We start from the raw sequence: 24,247 nt of genomic DNA on the forward strand, positions 1-24,247 counted from the left end.
ATGCTCTCACTGGTGCAGCTATAGATCTTTTTGAGGATCTGGGGACACATACCAAATCTTTTCAGTCTCCTGGAGGGGGAAAAGGCGTTGTCATGCCCTCTTCACAACTTTTTTGGTTTGTTTGGACCATGATAGTTTGTTGGTGATGTGGACATCAAGGAACTTTTAACTCTCGACCCGATCCACTACAGCCCCATTGATGTGAATGGGGGCGTGTTCGGGCCTCCTTTTCCTGTAGTCCACGTCTCCTTTGTCTTGCTCACGTTGTTGGAGAGGTTGTTGTCCTGACACCACACTGCCAGGTCTCTGACCTCTGGCTGTTGCATCGTTGTCAGTAATCAGGCCTACCACCGTTGTGTTGTCAGTAAACTTAATGATGGTGTTGGAGTTGTGCTTGGCCACACAATCGTAGGTGAACAGGGAGTACAGAAGGGGACTAAGCACGCACCCCTGAGGGGCCACCATGTTAAGGATCAGCATGGGAGATGTGTTGTTGCCTACACTTACCACCTGGGGGCGGCCAGTCAGGAAGTCCAGGATCCAGTTGCAGAGGGAGGTGACTCTAGTCCCAGGGTCCTTAGCTTAGTGATGAGCTTTTTGGGCTCTATGGAGTTGAACGCTGAGCTGTAGTCAATTAACAGCATTCTCACATACTGTAGGTGTTCCTTTGGTGGGAAAGTGTGGAGTGCTTTTGAGATTGTGTTGTCTTTGGATCTGTTGGGGCGGTATGTGAATTGGAGTGGGTCTAGGGTTTCCGGGTTGATAGTGTTGATGTGAGCCATGATCAGCCTTTCAAAGCACTTCATGGCTACAGATGTGAGTGCTACCAGGCGGTAGTCATTTAGGCAGGTTACCATCACTTTCTTGGGCTATGGGAGTATGGTGGTCTGCATACACTATGGTCTGCTTGAAACTTGTAGGTATTACAGTCTCTGTCAGGGAGAAGTTGAAAATGTCAGTGAATGCACTTGCCAGTTGGTCCGTGCATGCTCTGAGTACACGTCCTGGTTATCCGTAAGCCCCGCGGCCTTGTGAATGTTGACCTGTTTAAAGGTCTTGCTCACATCGGCTATGGACAGCGTGATCACAATATAATAGGCATATCTAGGAAAACCAAAGTTCCAAAGGCTGGGCCTAATATAGTGTATAAGAGGTCATACAATAAGTTTTGTAGTGATTTATATGTTGATGATGTAAAGAATATTTGCTGGTCTGTGCTGTGTAATGAGGAGCAACCAGACGCTGCACTTGACACATTTATGAAATAGCTTATTCCAGTTACTAATAAGCACGCACCCATTAAGAAAATGACTGTAAAAACTGTTAAATCCCCTTGGATTGACGAGGAATTGAAAAACTGTGTGGTTGAGAGGGATGAGGCAGAAAGGTCTGGCAGCCCAATGAGGCAAAAAAGTCTGGCAGCCCAACTAACTGGCAAATTAAGAAATCATGTGACTAAGCTAAATAAAACTAAAAATAAACAATACTATGAAACAAAGATAAAAGATATAAAGAATGATAGTAAATGTCACGACTTCCGCCGAGGTCGGTCCCTCTCCTTGTTCGGGCGGCGTTCGGTGGTTGACGTCACCGGCCATCTAGCCACCGCCGATCCACCTTTCATTTTCCATTTGTTTTGTCTTGTTTTTCCGCATACCTGGTTTGCATTCCCTCATTACTCGTCTTGCATATAAGCCTCTGTTTCCCCCCATGTCTGTGTGTGGAATCGTTATGTGTAAATGTATGTGTACTCCAGGCTGGTTTACGCCGGGTTATTGTAACCCATGTGTGTTTAGTTTTCTGAGTGCCGTGTTTTGTTCGCCTCAATAAAGGGCTCCGTTTGCTATCAATTTCTGCTCTCCTGCGCCTGACTTCCCTGCAGCCAGTTACGCACTCCAGTAAAAAGCTTTAGAGCACCTTAAAAGACATTTTGGGGAAAAAAGCCAACTCGGCTTCATCATTCATTGAATCAGATGGCTCATTTATCACAAAACCCACTGATCTTGCCAACTACTTTAATGACTTTTTCCTTGGCAAGATAAACAAACGGAGGGATGTCATGCCAGCAACAAACGCTGGCACTACACATCCAAGTATATCCAACCAAATGATGAAAGACAACAATTGTACTTTTGAATTCCGTAAAGTCAGTGTGGAAGAGGTGAAAAAATGATTGTTGTCTATCAAAAATGACAAGCCAAAGGACTCTGACAATCTGGATGGAAAATGACTGAGGATAATAGCAGACGATATTCCCGCTCTTATTTGCCACATCTTCAATTTAAGCCTACTAGAAAGTGTGTGCCCTCAGGCCTAGAGGAAAGCTGAAGTCATTCTACTACCCAAGAATAGTAAAGCCCCCCTTACTGGCTCAAATAGCCGACCAATCAGCCTGTTACCAACCCTTGGTGAACTTCGGGGAAATTAATTGTGTTTGACCAGATACAATGCTATTTCACAGTAAACAAATTGACAAAAGACTTTCTCACATATAGGGAAGGACACTCAACAAACACAGCACATACACAAATGACTGATGATTGTCTGAGAGAAATTGATGATAAAATGATTGTGAGGGCTGTTAGACTTCAGTGCAGCTTTTGACATTATCGATCATAGTTTGCTGCAAGAAAAACTGATGTGTCATGGCTTTACACACCCTGCTATAATGTCAATAAAGAGTTACTTGTTGAATAGAACACAGAGGGTGTTCTTAACGGAAGCATCTCAAACATAATCCATGTAGAATCATGAATTCTTCAAGGTAGCTGTTTAGGCCCATTGAAAAAGGCAATCTTTACTAACGACATGCCACAGGCTTTGAGTAAGGCCACTGTGTCTATGTAGGCAGATGACTCAATGCCATACACGTCAGCTACTACAGCACGTGTCTATGTATGCGGATGACTCAATGCCATACACGTCAGCTACTAAAAGACTGCAACACTTAATAACAAAGAGCTGCAGTTAGTTTCGGAATGGGTAGCAAGGAATAAGTTAGTTGTAATGGTCTTTTTCCTCCTCTGATGAGATGTAGTAGGAAGGATTGGAGGACCAATGCGCAGCAAGTGTCCATATTTTTAATAAAGAAATTGAACACTGAACAAAAACAACTAAGTGCACAAATGAAACAGTTCTGTCTGGTGCAGAATACAAACACTCAACAGAAAATAATCACCCACACCACACAGGTGGGAAAAGGCTACCTATGTATGATTCTCAATCAGAGACAACTAACGACACCTGCCTCTGATTGAGAACCATACCAGGCCAAACACAAAAACACCACATAGAAAAAGGAACATAGACAACCCACCCAACTCACACCCTGACCATACTAAAACAAAGACATAACAAAAGAACTAAGGTCAGAATGTGACATTAGTCCTAAATTAGTCCTATTTCCAAAACTAAAAGCATTGTATTGGAACAAATCACTCACTAAACCCTAAATCTCAATTACATCTCGTAATGAATCATGTGGAAATTGAGCAAGTTCAGGTGACTAAACAGCTTGGAGTTACCCTGGATTGTAAACTGTCATGGTCAAAACATATTGAAACAACAGTAGCTAAGATGGGGAGAAGTCTGTCTATAATAAAGCGTTGCTCTGCCTTAACAACACTATCAACAAGGAAGGTCCTACAGGCCCTGGTTTTATCGCACCTGGACTACTGTTCAGTCGTGTGGTCAGGTGCCACAATGAGGGACTTGGGAAAATATCAGTTGGCTCAGAACAGGGCAGCATGGCTGGCCAATAAAAGTACACGGAGAGCTAACATTAATGACATGCATGTCAATCTCTCATGGCTAAAAGTGGAAGAGAGATTGACTTCCTCATTACTTGTTTTTGTAAGAGGTGTTGACAAGCTGAAGTTACCAACCTGTATGTTTAAAATATTAGCACGGTCACCCATGCATACCCCACAAGACATCCCACCAGAGATACGCACTATACACACATGTACACATGGATTTTGCATTGTAGATATGTGATCATGTAGAGTATGGATAGAGTATGGGCCTGAAAGCACACACATAGTGTGTTGTGAATTCTGTAATTAATGTATTGTAATGTTTTTAAAATTGTATAACTGCCTTAATTTTGCCGGACCCCAGGAAGAGTAGCTGCTGCCTTGCCTTGGTGCTCTCAGGATTCAATCTTAGTCCTGTATTGACACTTTGCCCGTTTGATTGTTCGTCTGAGGGCATCTGATTTCTTAATATCGTCCGGATTAGTGTCCCGCTCCTTGAAAGTGGCAGCTCTAGCCTTTAGCTTGGTGCGGATGTTGCCTGTATACATGGCTTCTGTTTGGGATATGTACATACGGTCACTGTGAGGACGACGTCATCAATGCACTTATTGATGATGCTGGTGACTGAGGTGGTATACTCCTCAATGCCATTGGATGAATCCCGGAACATATTCCTGTCTTTACTAGCAAAACAGTCCTGTAGCGTAGCATCTGCGTCATCTGACCACTCCCGTATTGAGTGAGTCACTGAGACTTCCTGCTTTAGTTTTTGCTTGTAAACAGGAATTAGGAGGATATAATTATGGTCAGATTTGCCAAATGGAGGGCGAGGAAGAGCTTTACGCGTCTCTGTGTGTGGAGTAAAGGTGATCAAGTTTTTTTTTCATCTAGTTGCACGTGGCATGCTGAAATAAATTAGGCAAAACGGATTTAAGTTTGCCTGCATTAAAGTCCCTGGCCACTAGGAGCGCCGCTTCTAGATGATCATTTTCTTGCTCGCTTGCCTTATACAGGTTCTTGAGTGCAGTCTTAGTGCCAGCATCGGTTTGTGGTGGTAAATAGATGGCTACGAAAAATATAGATGAAAACACTCTTAGTAGATAATGTGGTCTACAGCTTATCATGAGGTACTCTACCTCAGGCGAGCAATACCTCGAGACTTCCTTAATATTGGACATCGCGCACCAGCTGTTATTGACAAATACAGTGGCAAGAAAAAGTATGTGAACCCTGGAATTACCTGGATTTCTGCATAAATTAGTCATAAAATTTGATCTGAGCTTCATCTTAGTCACAACAATAGACAAACACAATGTGCTTAAACTAACAACACACAAATTATTGTATTTTCTTGTCTATATTGAATACAGAATTTAAACATTCACAGTGTAGGTTAGAAAAAGTATGTGAACCCCTAGTCTAATTATTTTTCCAAAAGCTAATTGGAGTCAGGAGTCAGCTAACCTGGAGTCCAATCAATGAGACAAGATTGGAGATGTTGGTTAGAGCTGCCCTGCCCGATTAAAAACACTCACAAAATTTGAGTTTGCTATTCACAAGAAGCATTGCCTGATGAACCATGCCTCGAACAAAAGAGATCTCAGAAGACCTAAGATTAAGAATTGTTGACTTGCATAAAGCTGGAAAGGGTTACAAAAGTATCTCTAAAAGCCTTGATGTTTATCAGTCCACGGAAAGACAAATTGTCTATAAATGGATAAAGTTCAGCACTGTTGCTACTCTCCCTAGGAGTGGCCGTAACCACGGAAGAAGCCACTGCTGTCCAAAAAAAACTGCAAAAGAGCAATTGAATGTTCCACAGCGCTTCTGGCAAAATATTCTGTGGGCAGATTACACAAAAGTTGAGTTTTTGGAAGGAACACAAAACACTATGTGTGGAGAAAAAAAGGCAGAGCACACCAACATTAAAACCTTATCCCAACTGTAAAGTATGGTGGATGGAGCATCATGGTTTGGGGCTGCCTCAGGGCCTGGACAGCTTGCTATCATTGACGGAAAATGAATTCCAAAGTTTACCAAGACATTTTGCAGGAGAATGTAGGCCTATCTGTCCGCCAATTGAAGCTCAACAGAAGTTAGTTGATGCAACAGGACAATGACCCAAAACACAGAAGTAAATCAACAACATAATTGCTTCAAAAGAAGAAAATACGCCTTCTGGAGTGGCCCAGTCAGAGTTCTGACCTCAACCCGATTTAAAATGCTGTGGCATGACCTCGAGAGCGGTTCATAAAAGACATCCTAAGAATAATATTGCTGAACTGAAACAGTTTTGTAAAGATGTCTGGTCCAAAATTCCTCCTGAACGTTGTGCAGGCCTGATCAACGTCCTTGGTGAAAATCTTGAAATTGAGGCTAAAAACAACCAACCTGAAGCTATTAATGTACTTAGCAAGCTAACCTAGCTAGCCTGCACTCCTGTCAGGGAGTTACAGTTACACATAGCTGGCTAGCTAGTTTCAGTTTGCTCATTTATTCCAATAAATGTCAGAATTCCAAAAAACATGTCGATGAAGCTAGCTATGTTTTATAGGCTCCTCAGTATGAGACTAAGCCAATTTGCAAACGCTACAATCAATTTAATCTAAAAACATTTTTTAGCAAGCTAGCATCGTAATTTTATCTGACATGACTAAAATGCAGCCATGTTGATTAAATGTGACTTTGCGGCCACCGGAGTATGACACGTGACTACAGTTTACATTGAATTGTGTGTCAGATCAACCCCACAAGTGATCAAAGTTCTTTACCTGCTCCCTCGAGCTAAATTGAGGGCCAAGGGGGTAACGTTGGTGAATTGGACCTCCACTTAAAATGGCAATCAAACTGCATCCGGTTGCGACAGGGATTCCCCCGAGGGAAACTGGCTAGTACGAGAGCAGAGGGGGAGAAAACAACCCTGTTTGGACTGTAGCCAAGGTCGCTTTTTGTGTCAAACAAGAGAAACGGATACGCTGTGGGTTAAAAAGGTGGATTTTGGAGCATTCATTGCAACTGTTCTTTACTGTATGGCACAAATTACGAAGAAGTTGGACATCATTGTGGCTGCAGCTTGAAAAGTATCTAGTACTTCAGGAGTTCACAGCGGAAGATCTCCAAGGGGTATTGGCAATGGAAGATGTCACCCATTTTTTTGTGTGTTTTTGTTGGTAGTTTGTATGGATATTTCCAAGAATGTTCCCAATTTTGGGATCTTTTTGTTTTCATCCCGCACATTAGGTGGCAGCAATACACATTTTTGGGTGTACTCTGCCATAAACCTTAAAGAAGAAGTAATGGAAGCGAACATAGTTATTATTACATATGTGACGTAACACACTTTAGCTAGTGTTACACCCTAGAAAGAAAAGTTCAACAACTGGTAAAGAATCAAGTCAACTGCTAGTCTAATAAACCGAAGAACAACTATTCAGCACAGCCTACATTTCAGCAACCACAGCAACTTCTTTTACGATCGAAAAAGGCTTTCAACGCGTATATTGCTTGAAGATCACAGACAAACAACCAGTAGGCAGTTGTAATGGTAAGCGTCGAATCATGTTGAAACGGTTTTGATTATACGTTTAAGTGATGTTTTGATCTGTGGTGTTCGCAACAATGGTGTACATTTTTAAACTTACCATAAATTGCTCCTGTATAATAGAGATAGTTAACATTTGTGTTGACAGGATCGGAAAGGGCGATGCCATTGTGGATTTGGAGTGTGAGGGAGAAGTCATGGTTAGCCCATCATACCCCAATAATGCACTAAAGAAGCCTAAAGTTACTCCTTATCATCAAAGGGCATTAAATGTTCCGTTTATAGGCGAAATGCCTCTGGAAGCCAAACCCGCTAAATACTCAATCTAAACATGAATCGATTCTCAATTGCCTTACAGTTCTATGAACACAAATCCCTCGACTTTCCTAGCACATTAAAACCATTTCACAAACGCAAAATACACACGGTTTATTTATATGATTTTATTAAGCGTCATACACCTACCAGTGCCCAGCCCACATGGGTTTACAATTTTCCTTGTACTAAAAACAAAATAACATTTGACAAATTATAATAATCATGGCAGGTACAGCTACACTAAACAAAAAAATACATAGTTGAATTTTTTTTTGCAGCCGTCAGTATTTTTTAGTGTCGACAGTCTTCCGTTTACACACAGGTGTTCAGAGACGCAGATAGCTAATTAGCACAGGTAGTCCACTCTGTCTTCCGTCATTGGGGGCTATTCTATGGGTGCTGAAACCAGTTGTTTCTTTTTAAAAACAAAATTGTTATGTCGGAGCTTCAGTAGTTGCTTCTCAACTCCATCCTAAATCTTTTGAGTTTAATCATCTACTTATCGTGGGTCTTTTAAGAGCCCCGATGCCTTCTCTAAAAGGTAACGCAAATTACGGTACGGTTTTGGAAACATAAGGAATGTATTTTTCTTATCGGAAAAAGAGGGTATATTAAGACAACATTTAGGGTTTCCGCACAGCCATATCTCCATGTTGCTACGCGTGTCCATGTTGCTACGCGTGGCAGCCATCTAGCGTGCTCGGAACATCTGTGTGTAAGCATACAGTGCGTTCGGAAAATATTCAGACCCCTTGCCTTATTCTAAAATGGATTAAAGTTTTTATTTATCATCAATCTACACACAATACCCCATAATGACAAAGAAAAAATAGGTTTCTAGAAAATGTATAAAAAAACTGAAATCACATTTACATAGGTATTCAGACCATTTACTCAGTACTTTGTGGAAGCATCTTTGGCAGCGATTACAGCCTCGATTCTTCCTGGGTATGACGCTACAAGCTTGGCACACCTGTATTTGGGGAGCTTCCCATTCTTCTCTGCAGATCCTCTCAATCTGTATCAGCTTGGATGGGTACTGTCGCTGCACAGCTATTTTCAGGTCACTCCAGACATGTTTGATCAGGTTCAAATCCGGGCTCTGGCTGGGCCTCTCAAGGACATTCCAAGACATGTCCCGAAGCCACTCCTGCATTCTCTTGGCTGTTTCCTTAAAGTTGTCCTCCTGATGGAAGGTGAACCTTTGCCCCAGTCTGAGGTCCTAAGTGCTCTGGAGTAGTCTTTTTTTTTTTTTAATTTATTTAATTTTTAAAACTTTAATCTGTTCATTTTTGCCTTGATCCTGACTAGTCTCCCAGTCCCTGCCACTGAAAATCCCCACAGCATGATGCTGCCACTACCATGCTACACTGTAGGGATGGTGCCAGGTTTCCTCCAGATGTGACGCTTGGCATTCAGGCCAAAGAGTTCAATCTTGATTTCATCAGACCTGATAATCTTGTTTCTCATGGTCTGAGAGTCCTTTAGGTGCCTTTTGGCAAACTCCAAGTGGGCAGTCATGTGCCTTTTTTTTACTGAGGAGTGGCTTCCATCTGACCACTAACATAGATGCCTGATTGGTGCTACAGAGATGATTGTCCTTCTGGAAAGTTCTCACATCTCCACTGAGGAATTCTGGAACTCTGTCAGAGTGACCATCGGGTTCCCTGACCAAGGCCCTTCTCCCCCGATTGCTCAGTTTGGCCGGCGGCTAGCTCTAGGAAGAGTCTTGGTGATTCAAACTTCTTCCATTTAATAATGATGGAGGCCACTGTGGGGACTTTCAATGCTGCAGATTTCTTTTGATACCTTTCGCCAGATTTGTGCTTCAACACAATCCTGTCTCGGAGCTCTACGGACAATTCCTTCAGCCTCATGGCTTGTTTTTTTTCTCTGACATGCACTGTCAATTGTGGGACCTTTATATAGACAGGTGTGTTCCTTTCCAAATCATGTCTGATCAATTGAATTTACCCCAGGTGGACTCCAAACATTTCAAGCATAATCAATTGAAAACAGTTGCACCTGAGCTCAATTTCGAGTCTCATAGCAAAGGGTCTGAATACTTAAGGTATTTCTGTTTTTTTGTAATACATTTGCAAAACAATTTTTAAAACTGTTTTCGCTTTGTCGTTAATGGGGTAGTGTGTGTAGATTGAGGAAAAAAATTAAAATAATTTTAAAATAAGGCTGTAACAAAATGTGGATAATGTCAAGGGGTCTGAATACTTTCTGAATGCACTGTAACTGGGGAGGGAGTGTAGTTCATCAACTGGAGGCACACAGAGCATATGGATCTGTGCAAAACTGCTACAGTAAGTGTGTATTTTTATTTTAAATTATTTCTCGCTGTTATGAATGTGAAAGATAAGGGGCATATCATCATATGTTTCGAAAACCGCTTTGCAAGCTACGATTAACGTGTTTTTCTAAACGATAAAACTTAGCGTCGGAATTGTAGTTCACACTGAGCCAACCATGGGCAAGTTTTTTTTTTTGAGAGAGAGAGTTAAATTATGGTGAAACTGAGTGGCCTACATATTGATACGAACAATCCAACTCCTAGCGGCCTCTTCAAGGGGTTAATTGTTGCTGGACCTGGGTTCGAGTCCTGGTCGGGGCTACCCCGCAAATTCACTACACTGGTGTCGGAAGTGGGAGGGTGCCCGTTAGGCCATCGGAGAGGCGTGCACACGAGGGACTTGGTATAGTATTGAAACGCGGCGACATTCTTTCCCAAAGGAAGAGAGTATAATGTAGTGGCCAACCCAACACCTCGCAATCTCATCAAGACCTCTTGGCATAACGGTTAAGGTGTTGGCTTGACAAACCGGGCTCGAGACCCGGTTTGGGCTACCCCCAAATTCGCTACAATAGGTTTTCTTTAATACAAGAACCATAACCATTGACCAATCCTTCTGTGTATTTTTCTAAATCCTCTGAATTAATCCACAATGAGCAGCCTAGTGTAGAAAGAGGGCAGTCCCCCCCCACACACACACACACATACACACACACACTATTTACCAGGAAGAACAACAAATTTACTGGGATCCTCTACACCAGCAGAATGCTCAGGACCTGTGCAGGTGATAGTGCTATCAATATTTATACTTTTTTTAATGATATTGATGGCATCTTTAATTGCAGGAAAACTAGAAGGCTGAAAACCCATCAGGATCAAAGGAGAATCTCACCTCTTCTGAAAAACACTCTAAAACCAAAGAGGTAAACATTTTGGTCGAATTTGTTGCTGTACTCTTTATTCATCAATATGGAATCTCAACTCAGAATGTACTTAACTGTAAAACATGTGTCCCTTTCTTTGTTTCAGGATAATCTATCTACACAGTGATCTGTCAGCCAGCAGTGACACTCTCAGACAAGACCTCAAAGGTGAGGCTGGTGTTACACAATGCAACTTGCCTCCAATTTGTTTTGCATGCAACTAGGTTGCATTTGGATCGCTTCATATAACACCCCCAGCAAATAATAAGCAGCTTTTAATTTATTTTTTGTCTTTATCTGTCAGAACAAACTGGTTGGAGCCATGAACAAGCTGAATCCTTTTAAATCAACTCCCAAAGTAAGACATCATAGCTGTTGTACTAGCCAATGAGATTACACTAATAAGATCCCTCCAGAAAAAAATAGATTTCACTTGTAGAAAATCACATGATTTCGCATGAAATTCATGTGGTTTTTCCATAGGTTGTGCTTATTTTCTTTCACTATCATATGACAGTTTGAACTATGACGATAGAGTAATTACATTTATAACGATGCTTGAGACTGATAGTTTGAGCTGAATATGGTGGCAACATCTACAGCCCGAGAACAAACATACTGAACAAAATATAAATGCAACAATTTCTATGATTTTACTGAGTTACAGTTTATATAAGGAAATTGGTCCATTTAAATAAATAAATTAGGCCCGAATCCATAGATTTCACATGACTGGGGATACAGATATGCATCTGGTGGTCACAAAAATGTGTCAACTAACTTTTTGTCCTGAATACGAAGTCTTATGTTTGGGGCAAATTAAATACAATACATTACTGAGTACCGCTCTCCATATTTTCAAGCATAATGGTGGCTGCATCATGTTACTGGTATGCTTGTAATCGTTAAGGGCAGGGGAGTTTTTTCAGGATAAACAAAGAAATGGAATGGAGCTAAGCACAGGCAAAATCCTAGAGGAAACCTGGTTGTCTGCTTTCCACCAGACACTGGGAGATACATTTACTTTTCAGCAGGATAATAACCTAAAACACAAGGCCAAATCTACAGTGGAGTTGCTTACCAAGAAGACAGTGAATGTTTGAGTGGCAGAGTTAGTTTTGACATAAATCTGCTTGAAAAACTATGGCAAGACTTTAAATGATTGTCTAGCAATAATCAACCAATTTAACAGAACTTGAAGAACTTTGAAAATAATAATGGTCAAATATTGTACAATCCATGTGTGCAAGTCTCTTAGAGACTTACCCAGAAAGATTCACAGCTGTAATCACTGCCAAAGGTGACTCTAACATGTATTTACTCAGGGGTGTGAATACTTATGTAAATTATATTTCTTTTTCATTTTCAATAAATTAGGTAACATTTCTAAAAACATGTTTTCACTTTGTCATGATGCGTTTTTGTATATATATATATATTAAATATAAATGTTTAATCCATTTTGAATTCAGGCTGTAACACAATAAAATGTGGAGTAAGTCGAGGGTTATGAATAATTTCTGAAGGCACTGTATATAAGGAACCAGGATCAGATGTTGAAGAGCCACCTGCCACCGCAGAAAAGCTTCCCAACCACAGACATTCCTATGTACGGCCCTGTTCATCTGTTACTGTTCCTGTTTCATTATGTAATTCAAGTCGTATTGCATGTCATTTCTGTCAGAATTACCAATGGAGCCATATAAAAAATGAATCCATTCTGCTCTTTAACTACAGTAAAAATTACAATGAATTAAACTGTTGGTGGTGGTGCTTGTATCAATGATTATGATTTTTGTGAAATGTTCGTTAGGATTATGATGGCGTGATGTTTTCAAAGTCGTGATAGTGGCGGTTTGTGTTGGTGGTTTTGAGTTCAGTGCAAGTGGTGATGCTGCAGAGATGTTAATCAATATGGTGAGAAGGATGATCCCTTTAAAATAACAATGTCTTTCCTTGTTCAGAAGGACAATGAAGATGCAAAGTTACTCAGGGACAAGGAGAGGCAGGAAGAGGAAAAGCAAAAAACAGTGAGTTTGTTACATTTATACCCCACACACTTGTTCTACTATCCTAGCGGAGACCTAAAATTGATTTCCATTCTAAATCTTATTTACCCTAAACCTAACCGCTAACCATAATTCTAAACATAACTGAAAATAGCCTTTGTGATTGTGGGGACATTGGAAATGTTCTTTGTTTTACTATCCTTGTGGGAAGGATAGAAGATCAAGGCCATACACACAATCAAAGTTGCTTCTCTCTTTCGAAAGTCCTCTCTCTTCCTTGTCTCCACCTTTTCCTAAAGTTCCCACCAGCCTTTGCTTCTAACTCCCACAAAGTCACAGGAACAGAACGGTGATTGACTGTGAGTGTCCTTGTCAGGTGATCCAGAGAGAGAGGAAGGAGAGAACTGAAACACAGCCGGCAGTTCCTCCCAGACCCACTGAAGAAGTAGGCAAACTGCTCCTCCTTACCGTATGTCAAATGTTTTATATATCTCTACTGAGGTTGTCTGTCACCTCTCCACAGGAGCTGAAGGATACAGCCTTACATGACAGACTGAAGAAGAGGGAGACGAATGACAATCAGGTATGGTTTACACCAGTCATGTTCATTTTTGGATGTGTGTTATCTATAGTGGGGTCTTAATTTAATTTGAGGGTCAAAGATCATACTTCCAAGACTTGCTAACCTCTCACCATTAACATGGGGAGGTTAGCATGTCTTGGGGGTATGATCTTTGATCCTCTTGTAACTATTCACTAATAATTATTCGTGATTCATTCAGGATTATCCATAATCATTGAAGCATCCACATTAGGGCTGTCCTGGACCAAAAAATAAATACTTAGTCGCCTGAAAGTCATCTGTTCGATTCGCCAATTTAAAAAAAAAAAATTTATGAGTATTTTCCCCTATATAGACACTGTGTTTTAATCAAATCAACTATATGCATTGAGCTTGTCTAATGCTTTTTTAATGAAATAAAACACAAATGACTCGGGAGCCAGAGATCTAGCTAGATAAGCCGAAGAAAAACATACATTTGACCAAACCATTCTCATCCCTCTCCTGCTGGCTTTTGCAGATTCTGCCATTACTCTCCTGAAGTTGTCGGTAATAGGCTAAATGAGGAGTCGGCAACCTTTCTCATGTGGCATGCCAATTTATCTTACTATTTCTACCTATCTGTGTGCCAGTTGTGGTTTTCATAAGCACATTTTTGTGGAACAGTGTTTTATAATAACGTCTTCATATCTGTCATGTGATTATTCAAAATTCTATCCAAATTTGAATAAAAATGATAACCTAAAGTGACTCCTATTGCCATTGCCAACTATGTAAAAAAAATGTGCCTATATAAAGACAACAAATAAAAACATTGCAGCCTGCAAGTAGAAAATATTCTGATTTAAAAAATAAATAACCTATAAATCACATTGGCTACGCATGGCCTGTCTGCAACCAACTTGAAACATTGTATTCACTTTGGTCTGGCCCAATGCTTGCCTTGCAACGAACTTGCAACATTGTATAAAATATTCTGGGCGCTCAGTTTCTGTGCCAGTGAGCTCAGGACAGACACAGCTGTAGGCTATTTACGCAAGGGATATGAAGCAGTGCTTGACTTGTGCAGGAGCTCACTAGAGCTGAGTACCGACACCTCAAATGCTCTACTGCTTGAGCTTCTGTTCCTCTTATAGAATATTATCTCAAAAGTATTGTGGAGTTCCTGTACTTAAACAGTACCAGCACCAAAAATGAGAACCGGAACCTATTTGTCCAAGTCAAGCACTGATAAGTTATCAGGTAGGTCTGTTTGATGACGTTTCCACTGGATCGGAGCATGACATTGAAGAAAACATTACTTTGAGAAGCTCTACAGCCAATCAGAAATACTATCAGATCCCCAAATGGGCACATTCCTATTCCTACATTTGCGAGCAGGCCAGGTAGCCTACAGGCCTACTTCTAAGGGTAGTCAAACTCCAAGCGGGCTGTCATGTGCCTTTTACTGAGGAGTGGCTTCCGTCTGGCCACTACCATAAAGGCCTGAATGGTGGAGTGCTGCAGGGATGGTTGTCCTTCTGGAAGGTTCTCCCGTCTCCACAGAGGAACTCGAACTCTGTCAGTGACCATTGAGTTCTTGGCCACCTCCCTGACCAAGGCTCTTCTCCCCCGATTGCTCAGTTTGGCCAGGTAGCCAACTCTAGGTAGAGTCTCTGTGGTTCCAAACTTCTTCCATTTAAGAAAGATGGCAGAAACTGTGTTTTTGGTGACCTTCAATGCTGTAGACATTTTTTGGTACCCTTCCCCAGATCTGTGCCTCGACAAAATCCTCTCTCTGAGCTCTACAGACTATTCCTTCGACCTCATGGCTTGGTTTTTGCTCTGACATGAACTGTCAATGGTGGGACCTTTTATTTAGACAGGTGTGTGCCTTTCCAAATGATGTCCAATCAATTGAATTTACCACAGGTGGACACCAAGTTGTAGAAACATCCCAAGCATGATCAATGGAAACAGGATGCACCTGAGCTCAAGTTCGAGTCTCATAGGCAAAGGGTCTGAATACGTACAGTACCAGTCAATGGTTTTTCTTTGTTTTTACTATTTTCTATATTGTAGAATAATAGTGAAGACATCAAAACTATGAAATAATACATATGGAATCATGTAGTAAACAAAAGTGTTAAACAAATCAACATATTTTATATTTGAGATTCTTCAAAGTAGCCACCCTTTGCGTTGACAGCTTTGCACACTCCTAGGTCAGTTAGGATCACTTTATTTTAAGAATGTGAAATGTCAGAATAATAGTTTAAATGTATTTAAGCTTTTATTTATTTATTCATATTCCCAGTGGGTCAGAAGTTTACATACACTCAATTAGTATTTGATAGCATTGCCTTTCAATTGTTTAACTTGGGTCAAATGTTTCGGTGTAGGCTTCCACAAGCTTCCCACAATAAGTTCCTCCTGACAGGGCTGGTGTAACTGAGTCAGGTTTGTAAGCCTCCTTGCTCGCACATGCTTTTTCAGTTCTGCGCACAAATGTTCTATAGGATTGAAGTCAGGGCTTTGTGATGGCCACTCCAATACCTTAACTTTGTTGTCCTTAAGCCGTTTTGCCACAACTTTGGAAGTATGCTTGGGGTCGTTGTCCATTTGGAAGACCCATTTGCGACCAAGCTTTAACTTCCTGACTGATGTCTTGAGGTGTTGCTTCAATATATCAACATCATTTTCCTGCCTCATGATGCCATCTATTTGTGAAGTGCACCAGTCCCTACTGCAGCAAAAGGATCCCCACAACATGATGCTGCCACCCCCGTGCTTCACGGTTGGGATGGTATTCTTTGGCTTGCAAGCCTCCCCCTTTTCCCTCCAAACATAACGATGGTCATTATGACCAAACAGTTCTATTTTTGTTTCATCAGACCAAAGGACATTTCTCAAAAAAGTACGATCTTTGTCAACATGTGCAGTTGCATACCGTAGTCTGGCTTTTTTATGGCGGATTTGAAGTAGTGGATTTTCTTTGCTGAGTGGCCTTTCAGGTTATGTCGACATAGTACTCGTTTGACTGTGGATATAGATACATCTGTACCTGTGAAGATGCTGAAAGTAACAAGGTCCTTTGCTGTTCTGGGATTGATTTGCACTTTTCGCACCAAATTATGTTCATATCTAGGAGACAGAACACGTCTCCTTCCTGAGTGGTATGACAGCTGTGTGTTCCCATGGTGTTTATACTTGCGTACTATTTTTTTGTACAGATGAACGTGGTACCTTCAGGTGTTTGGAAATTGCTCCCAAGGATGAACCAGACTTGTGGAGCTCTACAATTTATTTCTGAGGTCTTGGCTGATTTCTTTAGATTTTCCCATGATGTCAAGCAAAGAGGCACTGAGTTTGAAGGTAGGCCTTGAAATACATCCACAGGTACACCTCCAATTGACTCAAATGATGTGAATTAGCCCATCAGAAGCTTCTAAAGCCATGACCTAATTTTCTGGAATTGTCCAAGCTGTTTAAAGGCACAGTCAACTTAGTGTATGTAAACTTCTGACCCACTGGAATTGATACAGTGAAATAATCTGTCTGTAAACCATTTTTGGAAAAATGACTTGTCATGCACAAAGTAATGTCCTAACCAACTTACCAAAACTATTGTTTGTCAACAAGAGATGTTTGGAGTGGTTGAAAAATGAGTTTTAATGACTCCAACCTGTCACTGTCAACTGTTTTATTTTCAGCAAACTTAACATGTATAAATATTTGTATGAACATAAGATTCAACAACTGAGACACAAACTGAACAAGTTCCACAGACATGTAACTAACAGATATGGAATAATGTGTCCCTGAGCAAAGGGGTGGTCAAAATCAAATTAACAGTCAGTATCTGGTGTGGCCACCAGCTGCATTAAGTACTGCAGTGTATCTCCTCCTCATGGACTACACCAGATTTACCAGTTCTTGCCGTGAGATGTTTCCCTACTCTTCCACCAAGGCACCTGCAAGTTCCTGGACATTTCTGGGGTGAATGGCCCTAGCCTTCACCCTCCGATCCATCAGATCCCAGACGTGCGCAATGGGATTGAGATCCGGGCTTTTCGCTGGCCATGGCAGAACACTGACATTCCTATCTTGCAGGCATTGCTATCATACACAGACATTCCTATCATACACAGAACGAGCAGTATGGCTGGTGGCATTGTCATGCTAGAGGGTCAGCTCAGGATGAGCCTCTTTTAGTGTCATAAGTTTTCAGAACTGTGACTTTTTAATTGCCTACTGTCTGTAAACTGTTAGTGTCTTAACGACTGTTCCACAGGTTCATGTTTATGGTTCAAGCATAGGAAACAGTGCTTAAACCCTTTACAATGAAGATCTGTGAAGTTATTTGGATTTTTACGAAGTATCTTTGAAAGACCTTGTCCTGAAAAAGGGACATTTATTTTTTTGGTGTGTGTATATGTACATACAGTGGGGCAATAGTCAGCCACCAATTGTGCAAGTTCTCCAACTTAAAACGATGAGAGAGGCCTGTAATTTGAATCATAGGTACACTTCAACTATATGAGAGACAAAATGAGAGAAAAAATCACATTGTAGGATTTTTAATGAATTTATTTGCAAATTATGGTGGAAAATAAGTTTGCTGTGTCTGTCAGCGTAGTGTCCAGAGCATGAAGGCGCTACCAGGAGACAGGCCAGTACATCAGGAGACGTGGAGGAGGCCGTAGGAGTGCAACAACCTAGCAGCAGGACCGCTACCTCCGCCTTTGTGCAAGGAGGAGCAGGAGGAGCAGGAGGCGCACTGCCAGAGCCCTGCAAAATGACCTCCAGCAGACCACAAATGTGCATGTGTCTGCTCAAACGGTCAGAAACAGACTCCATGAGGGTGGTATGAGGGCCCGACGTCCACAGGTGGGGGTTGTGCTTACAGCCCAACACCGTGCAGGACGTTTGGCATTTGCCAGAGAACACCAAGATTGGCAAATTCGCCACTGGCGCCCTGTGCTCTTCACAGATGAAAGCAGGTTCACACTGAGCACATGTGACAGACGTGACAGTCTGGAGACGCCGTGGAGAACGTTCTGCTGCCTGCAACATCCTCCAGCATGACCGGTTTGGCGGTGGGTCAGTCATGGTGTGGGGTGGCATTTCTTTGGGGGGCTGCACAGCCCTCCATGTGTTCGCCAGAGGTAGCCTGACTGCCATTAGGTACCGAGATGAGATCCTCCGACCCCTTGTGAGACCATATGCTGGTGCGGTTGGCCCTGGGTTCCTCCTAATGCAAGACAATGCTAGACCTCATGTGGCTGGAGTGTGTCAGCAGTTCCTGCAAGAGGAAGGCATTGATGCTATGGACTGGCCCGCCCGTTCCCCAGACCTGAATCCAATTGAGCACATCTGGGACATCATGTCTCGCTCCATCCACCAACGCCACGTTTACACCACAGACTGTCCAGGAGTTGGCGGATGCTGTAGTCCAGGTCTGGGAGGAGATCCCTCAGGAGACCATCCGCCACCTCATCAGGAGCATGCCCAGGCGTTGTAGGGATGTCATACAGGCACGTGGAGGCCACACACACTACTGAGCCTCATTTTGACTTGTTTTAAGGACATTACATCAGTTGGATCAGCCTGTAGTGTGGTTTTCCACTTTAAATCCAGACCTCCATGGGTTGATACATTTGATTTCCATTGCTCATTTTTGTGTAATTTTGTTGTCAGCACATTCAACTATGTAAAGAAAATAAGAATATTTCATTCATTCAGATCTAGGATGTGTTATTTTAGTGTTCCTTTTATTTTTTTGAGCAGTGTGTGTGTGTGTGTGTGTGTGTTGTGTGTGTGTGTGTATATATATATATGCGCTACTACTTGACAAAAGAAAATCTTGGTCGACCAACAACCTATCGACCCGTTGACTAATTGGGGTCATCCCTAATTCACATTAATGAATTTAGAAACATATTATATTCTTATTTACAATAAAAATGACTCTAATGACACACTACATTATATACCATTAATTTCTATTGGGCACTAAATCTGAAACCCAACTAAAATAAACTGCAAATGCATCCAAGCTTGATGTTGTCATTGCATTCTAGGACCAAATGCTAAACTTTTGACGACTTCAATTCTAAGATTATTTAGGGGTGTCAATTTTGACCCCTACCCTTTTTGAGAAAAAACAAGTATTACTTGTTAACACAGTCTTTCTCTGAGCAATTGTTTTAGTATAAAATATAATGGAGCATACAATATAGCTCAGTATTTGAATTGTTTATTTTATACAGTTATTACTGCTCATCTTCATCAAGGATGTCAATCATTTCTGACCCCTCTGTATATGTAGTGTACCGGTATCTGTTTAATTAATGCACAATTCAGATGGTGACTATATTCATCCTTCTGACTATTTCAGGCTAACCGTAATATGATGCAGAGTGAGAGGAAAGGGAAAACTGCTGAAACTCCAGTGGTTCCTCCTAGACCCACAGAAGAGGTAGGCTTGGATGATTGACTGGTCAGGATTTATAATCATATCTAAATGATCTGTATCTATCAGTTATCCTGTGTCATGGTGGCTCATATAGGAGGATTTTGTCTTATGTTTCCAGGAGATAAACAGACCAGCCAGACGTGGTCAGCAAAATACAAAAAAAGACAATCTGGTAAGCGCATGCACATACGCTCGCACACACACACACGCAAATACATGCACACTCCTTATCTGTAATTTATTTTCTAGGACCAATGTGATGATGAATGCCTTAAAGAGGGTGAATCTCTCTTCCCGGTGGTAAAAGAGGAGGGAGAGGACAAGGATGAAGAAGAGGCCGTGGTTAAACTTACAGATACCACATCAGTAAGTTTGTTTTCATCTTATATTCTACATCCCCCTAGACCTCGACCTGTATCCACAAAGCTTCTCGGAGTAGGAGCGCTGATCTAGGATTAGTTTGGGCTTTTAGACCGTAATGATTATATTGACAGGTGGGGTCCTGATCCTAGATAAGCACTCATACTCTGATACGCTTTAGGAATATGGGCACAGTACTCTATCCTTGCTGTGTTCATGCAAATATCAGGGTTTCACTTCAATTCAGTTAAGATTATTCCATGATTAAATGCTGGTGTTTTCCAGATTTTCTCACCATGTTTCTAACAGACACTATGAGTTTTTTTTAAATGTTTTTTTTATTTTACCTTTTTAACTAGGCAAGTCAGTTAAGAACATTCTTATTTTCAATGACGGCCTAGGAACAATGGGTTTAACTGGCTTGTTCAGGGGCAGAACGACAGATTTGTACCTTGTCAGCTCAGGGATTTGAACTTGCAACCTTTCGGTTACTAGTCCAACACTCTAACCACTAGGTGAACCAAATTAACACTTCCCTTTACTTGCCATTTGTGTTAATGTATTGATTTGCATTCTATTGTTCTTAGGCCAAGATGCGAGAACCCACGAGACACAATCCTTTCATGCCACGCAGTGCTGGAGGCAAGGTAACGTTCAAACCTCCTATTTTCATGCACACACATCTGTTGATCTCCCATTGTACATTGTAGTTCCCTTCCTCCAGGTGTTAACTATGGTTTACAATATGCATATTATGGTTCCGTTGTGGGATAACTGTTATAGTCCTCTAGTGTAAAAGTTGTTATATTTGATTATTGTTTGTTTCAGGGTAAAACCAAGAAGCGTGAACCCCAGCAGGGAGTTTCAGTCAGTGACTCAACAGAGGTAGCTCTGCACCCTGACACTCCTACTAACATTGTTCTGCCAGATGCTGTGCTATTCAGACCCGTGCTGTTCAGACCCGTGCTGTTTTATTGGATATCTACTGTACAACCGTCACTCCTGAGGTTTTGTTTGTGTATGTGATTGCTTGACTGCCACAGCTAACAGACTGTAAAGTGGCCCAGGATTGCAAAATGGCTGTCACATGAGGTCTATTAGATGACTAGCTCTTTTTTTTCTTGGTCACTGGAAGGATTTTCCCACATGGTATTCTCTGACTCCCAACTAAGATTTTTTAAATATTTTTTAATCTTCTGTTCTTTTTATCTCTACCTACCAAACACCCAGCCACACCACCTCACCCCTTACTTTGCATTGTGAATTGATTAGATTGCTATTTGCCTAAACTTGTTCCCCTGCTTCCTGTTTCTTTGAACCCTGGAAGATTTTAGATGCTCCACTTCTGCAAAACAGCAGAGAAAGGAACTGAAATCCAAAATCGCAACTTGAAATCTGAAACAGACCACGTATTTTCTCAGTTCTGGCCTGTGAATCTGATCTCTGATTAATTGTCTCTATATCTTGGTTGCTACACTGGCAGCAAAATCATTGGTTTGCCAAGAAATGTTCTACTTTTCTTTAGTGTGTAGAATGTATAGATAACAGCATGTCATTTATCACCCCTGCCCTCTTAGAACAAAGGTGGAAATAAATCATTATTCGACCAATTGGAGGTATTCCGTATTAATCCAGCGGAGCCAGAGCAGCAGGTTGGTTTCTGTAAACAATGTTAATAATATCAATCTGTGCTCTTAAATACCCACAGATTTACTTTTCACTCTTGGTTTCCTCTAACTGCCATGGAGTTGTGCATTTGATTTTAAATAGATTTTTGATTGAAAAGTATGACTTTCTGAAGCTGATTTAGGAAAATGTGTGTCTCAGCAGAATATGGATGGCCTGATGGAGTGGTGGAGCACAGTGGAGCGTGAGTCCGAAACATACACACAGTACTGGCGTAGGGGTATTCCTTAAACTTGATCCAAATGAAGCCCTTTCTCTTTTGCTGCAGAGTGGGAAGACATGCCTCAAGAGCATGACATGACTGAGAAAGAGGAGGCCAAGTAAGTGATTCCTTATGTTGGGTGTTACCTTATGTGTGTGCAGCTGTATAGAACAGCCATGTTATAAAGCTGGTAAATGGGTAAATCATACTATAGTAAGTAAGCATGGATAATACTAATTAATCTGAACTTGTTTTCCAGGGTGTTTGCAGTGACAGCTGAGAAGGTGCAGAAAGGTATCCGTGTGTTCAACAAGCTGTTCTCAGAGCGTGCAGAGAGCCTGTGGCAGCACGTCATTGACCTTAACAGCATTGCAGACGCCCTCGACTGTTTCAACAAGAAGACTAAGATCGCCCAAATCACTGGTGGTTCCACCAGCGCGGTAGGAGGCGTATGTACCATTGTAGGCCTCGCCCTGGCCCCCGTCACCTTCGGAACCTCTCTGATTGTCACGGCGGTGGGGCTGGGCGTGGCCACGGCGGGCGGCCTCACCACGGCTGGAGCCGGAATCTCCAACACGGTCAACAACTCCATGGACCGCAAGAAGGTGGAGGCCATCGTGACGGACTATCAGGAGAAGATAACCGACATCAACAAGTGCATGCTGTTCATCAAGCAGGGGATTGAGAGTCTGCGCAGGTTCGACCTGCTGAAGATGAAGAAGCATGCGTACAACCGCGACTTCCCGGGCCTCAACAACATCTACGAGGATGGTGCCATGGCCGGGAAGGCCATCCTCATTAATGCCAATGAGATGATGCGTGTGGTGCAGATAGCCAACGTGGCGGGCAGCACCGCTGCCAGAGCTGTCCAGATTGCCAGCATGGCCACCGGAGTGCTCACCGGCCTCTTTGTGGGCATGGACATCTACTTTGTGGCTAAGGACTCCAAGGAGCTGAAGAAGGGAGCCAAGTCAGAGTTTGCAGCCAAGATCAGGGAGGTGGCGACCCAGCTGCATGATGGACTGGTGGAGCTCAATGGCATACGGGTTGAGCTGCAGTCCTCAGATCCAGGCAACACCAATGAGACCAACACCCAAAACACAGATAATACCAATTACAGCAAAAAAAGAGACATCTCTGATGACGATATTAACAACTATTAAACCTCTATCAACAAAAGCAATGTTGATAACAGCAATACTTCAAATAACAGCCATAAGACCAGAAAAATCCTAAACTGTATTTCCAACCCATCTCTACAACGACACATCCTGTCAGCATTAACACTACTAGTAGCAACGTTGAGGCTCTGATTCCCCAGTCTCTCTTTCATAGCACAAGCTCCCATGCCTGAAACATTTTTTTTAGACTGCAAAAATAGAACCAGATGATATCTCCAGTCATCACTGGCTTGGGTTAAGAACTGTTATTAAAACTTACCTCTGTAAAATCTAGCAAAATAGTATATTGTATAACGAGCTCATGTCCACATTTTCCCTTGTCTTGCCCCAAAGAGTTGTATTGTAGTTGTGCGCATTGTCTCAACAATATTATCTACAGGACTTTATGAAAAGTAAGGGTTGAAAGTTAAATCAGTTTGTTCATGGGGGCAGGAAACAGTTCACAGATAGAAATATGTTTTTTTTTTTTAATATTACAAATACATTCTCATACACATTATGGAAGGGATCGTTGTGTCTATATTTTCTAATACAGACTAATGTAAAAAGCAAAATGTAATATTTTAAAGTTCAGGCAAATATTTTGATGGTTTCGATTTTTGATAGATACACACACACAATCTTTGTACATACCTATGGTACTATACATACAGTACCAGTCAAAGGTTTGGACACACCTACTCATTCAAGGGTTTTTCTTTATTTTTACTGAATTCTATTATTGTAGAATAATAGTGAATGCATCAAAACTATGAAATAACACATGGAATCATGTAGTAACCAAAAAAGTGATTAAATATATTTTGATTTGTTTAAGCATACAGTGCCTTCAGAAAGTATTCAGACCACTTTTTCCACATTTTGTTACATTACAGCCTTATTCTAAAATTGATTAGTTTTTTCCCCTTAATCTACACACAATACCCCATAATGACAAAGCAAAAAAAG

The 24,247-nt window shown here is 41.5% G+C and overlaps 1 protein-coding gene across 5 annotated transcripts; it reads left to right on the forward strand.

The window, feature by feature from the left end:
- Positions 1-6,513: 6,513 nt before the first annotated feature.
- On the forward strand, positions 6,514-23,775 carry apol1 (apolipoprotein L, 1). Of its 5 annotated transcripts, none has more exons than XM_024436063.2 (16): positions 6,514-7,299; positions 10,765-10,842; positions 10,949-11,010; positions 11,147-11,200; positions 12,807-12,872; positions 13,228-13,296; positions 13,375-13,434; positions 19,793-19,873; positions 19,989-20,042; positions 20,120-20,236; positions 20,818-20,877; positions 21,059-21,115; positions 21,808-21,882; positions 22,061-22,100; positions 22,185-22,236; positions 22,378-23,775. In XM_024436063.2, the coding sequence occupies exons 4-16, from the start codon at positions 11,165-11,167 to the stop codon at positions 23,279-23,281; spliced, it is 1,671 nt and encodes a 556-aa protein (XP_024291831.1). In that variant the 5' UTR covers positions 6,514-7,299; positions 10,765-10,842; positions 10,949-11,010; positions 11,147-11,164; the 3' UTR covers positions 23,282-23,775. The 5 variants fall into 5 exon arrangements, with proteins under 5 accessions (XP_024291831.1, XP_024291830.1, XP_042184822.1 ...); XM_024436062.2 differs by having other exon boundaries at positions 6,515-7,299; positions 22,058-22,100; XM_042328888.1 differs by lacking the exon at positions 11,147-11,200 and having other exon boundaries at positions 6,532-7,299; positions 22,058-22,100.
- Positions 23,776-24,247: the final 472 nt, after the last annotated feature.

This window comes from Oncorhynchus tshawytscha, linkage group LG10, assembly GCF_018296145.1.
Source record: "Oncorhynchus tshawytscha isolate Ot180627B linkage group LG10, Otsh_v2.0, whole genome shotgun sequence".
Classification (NCBI taxonomy): Eukaryota; Metazoa; Chordata; class Actinopteri; order Salmoniformes; family Salmonidae; genus Oncorhynchus; species Oncorhynchus tshawytscha.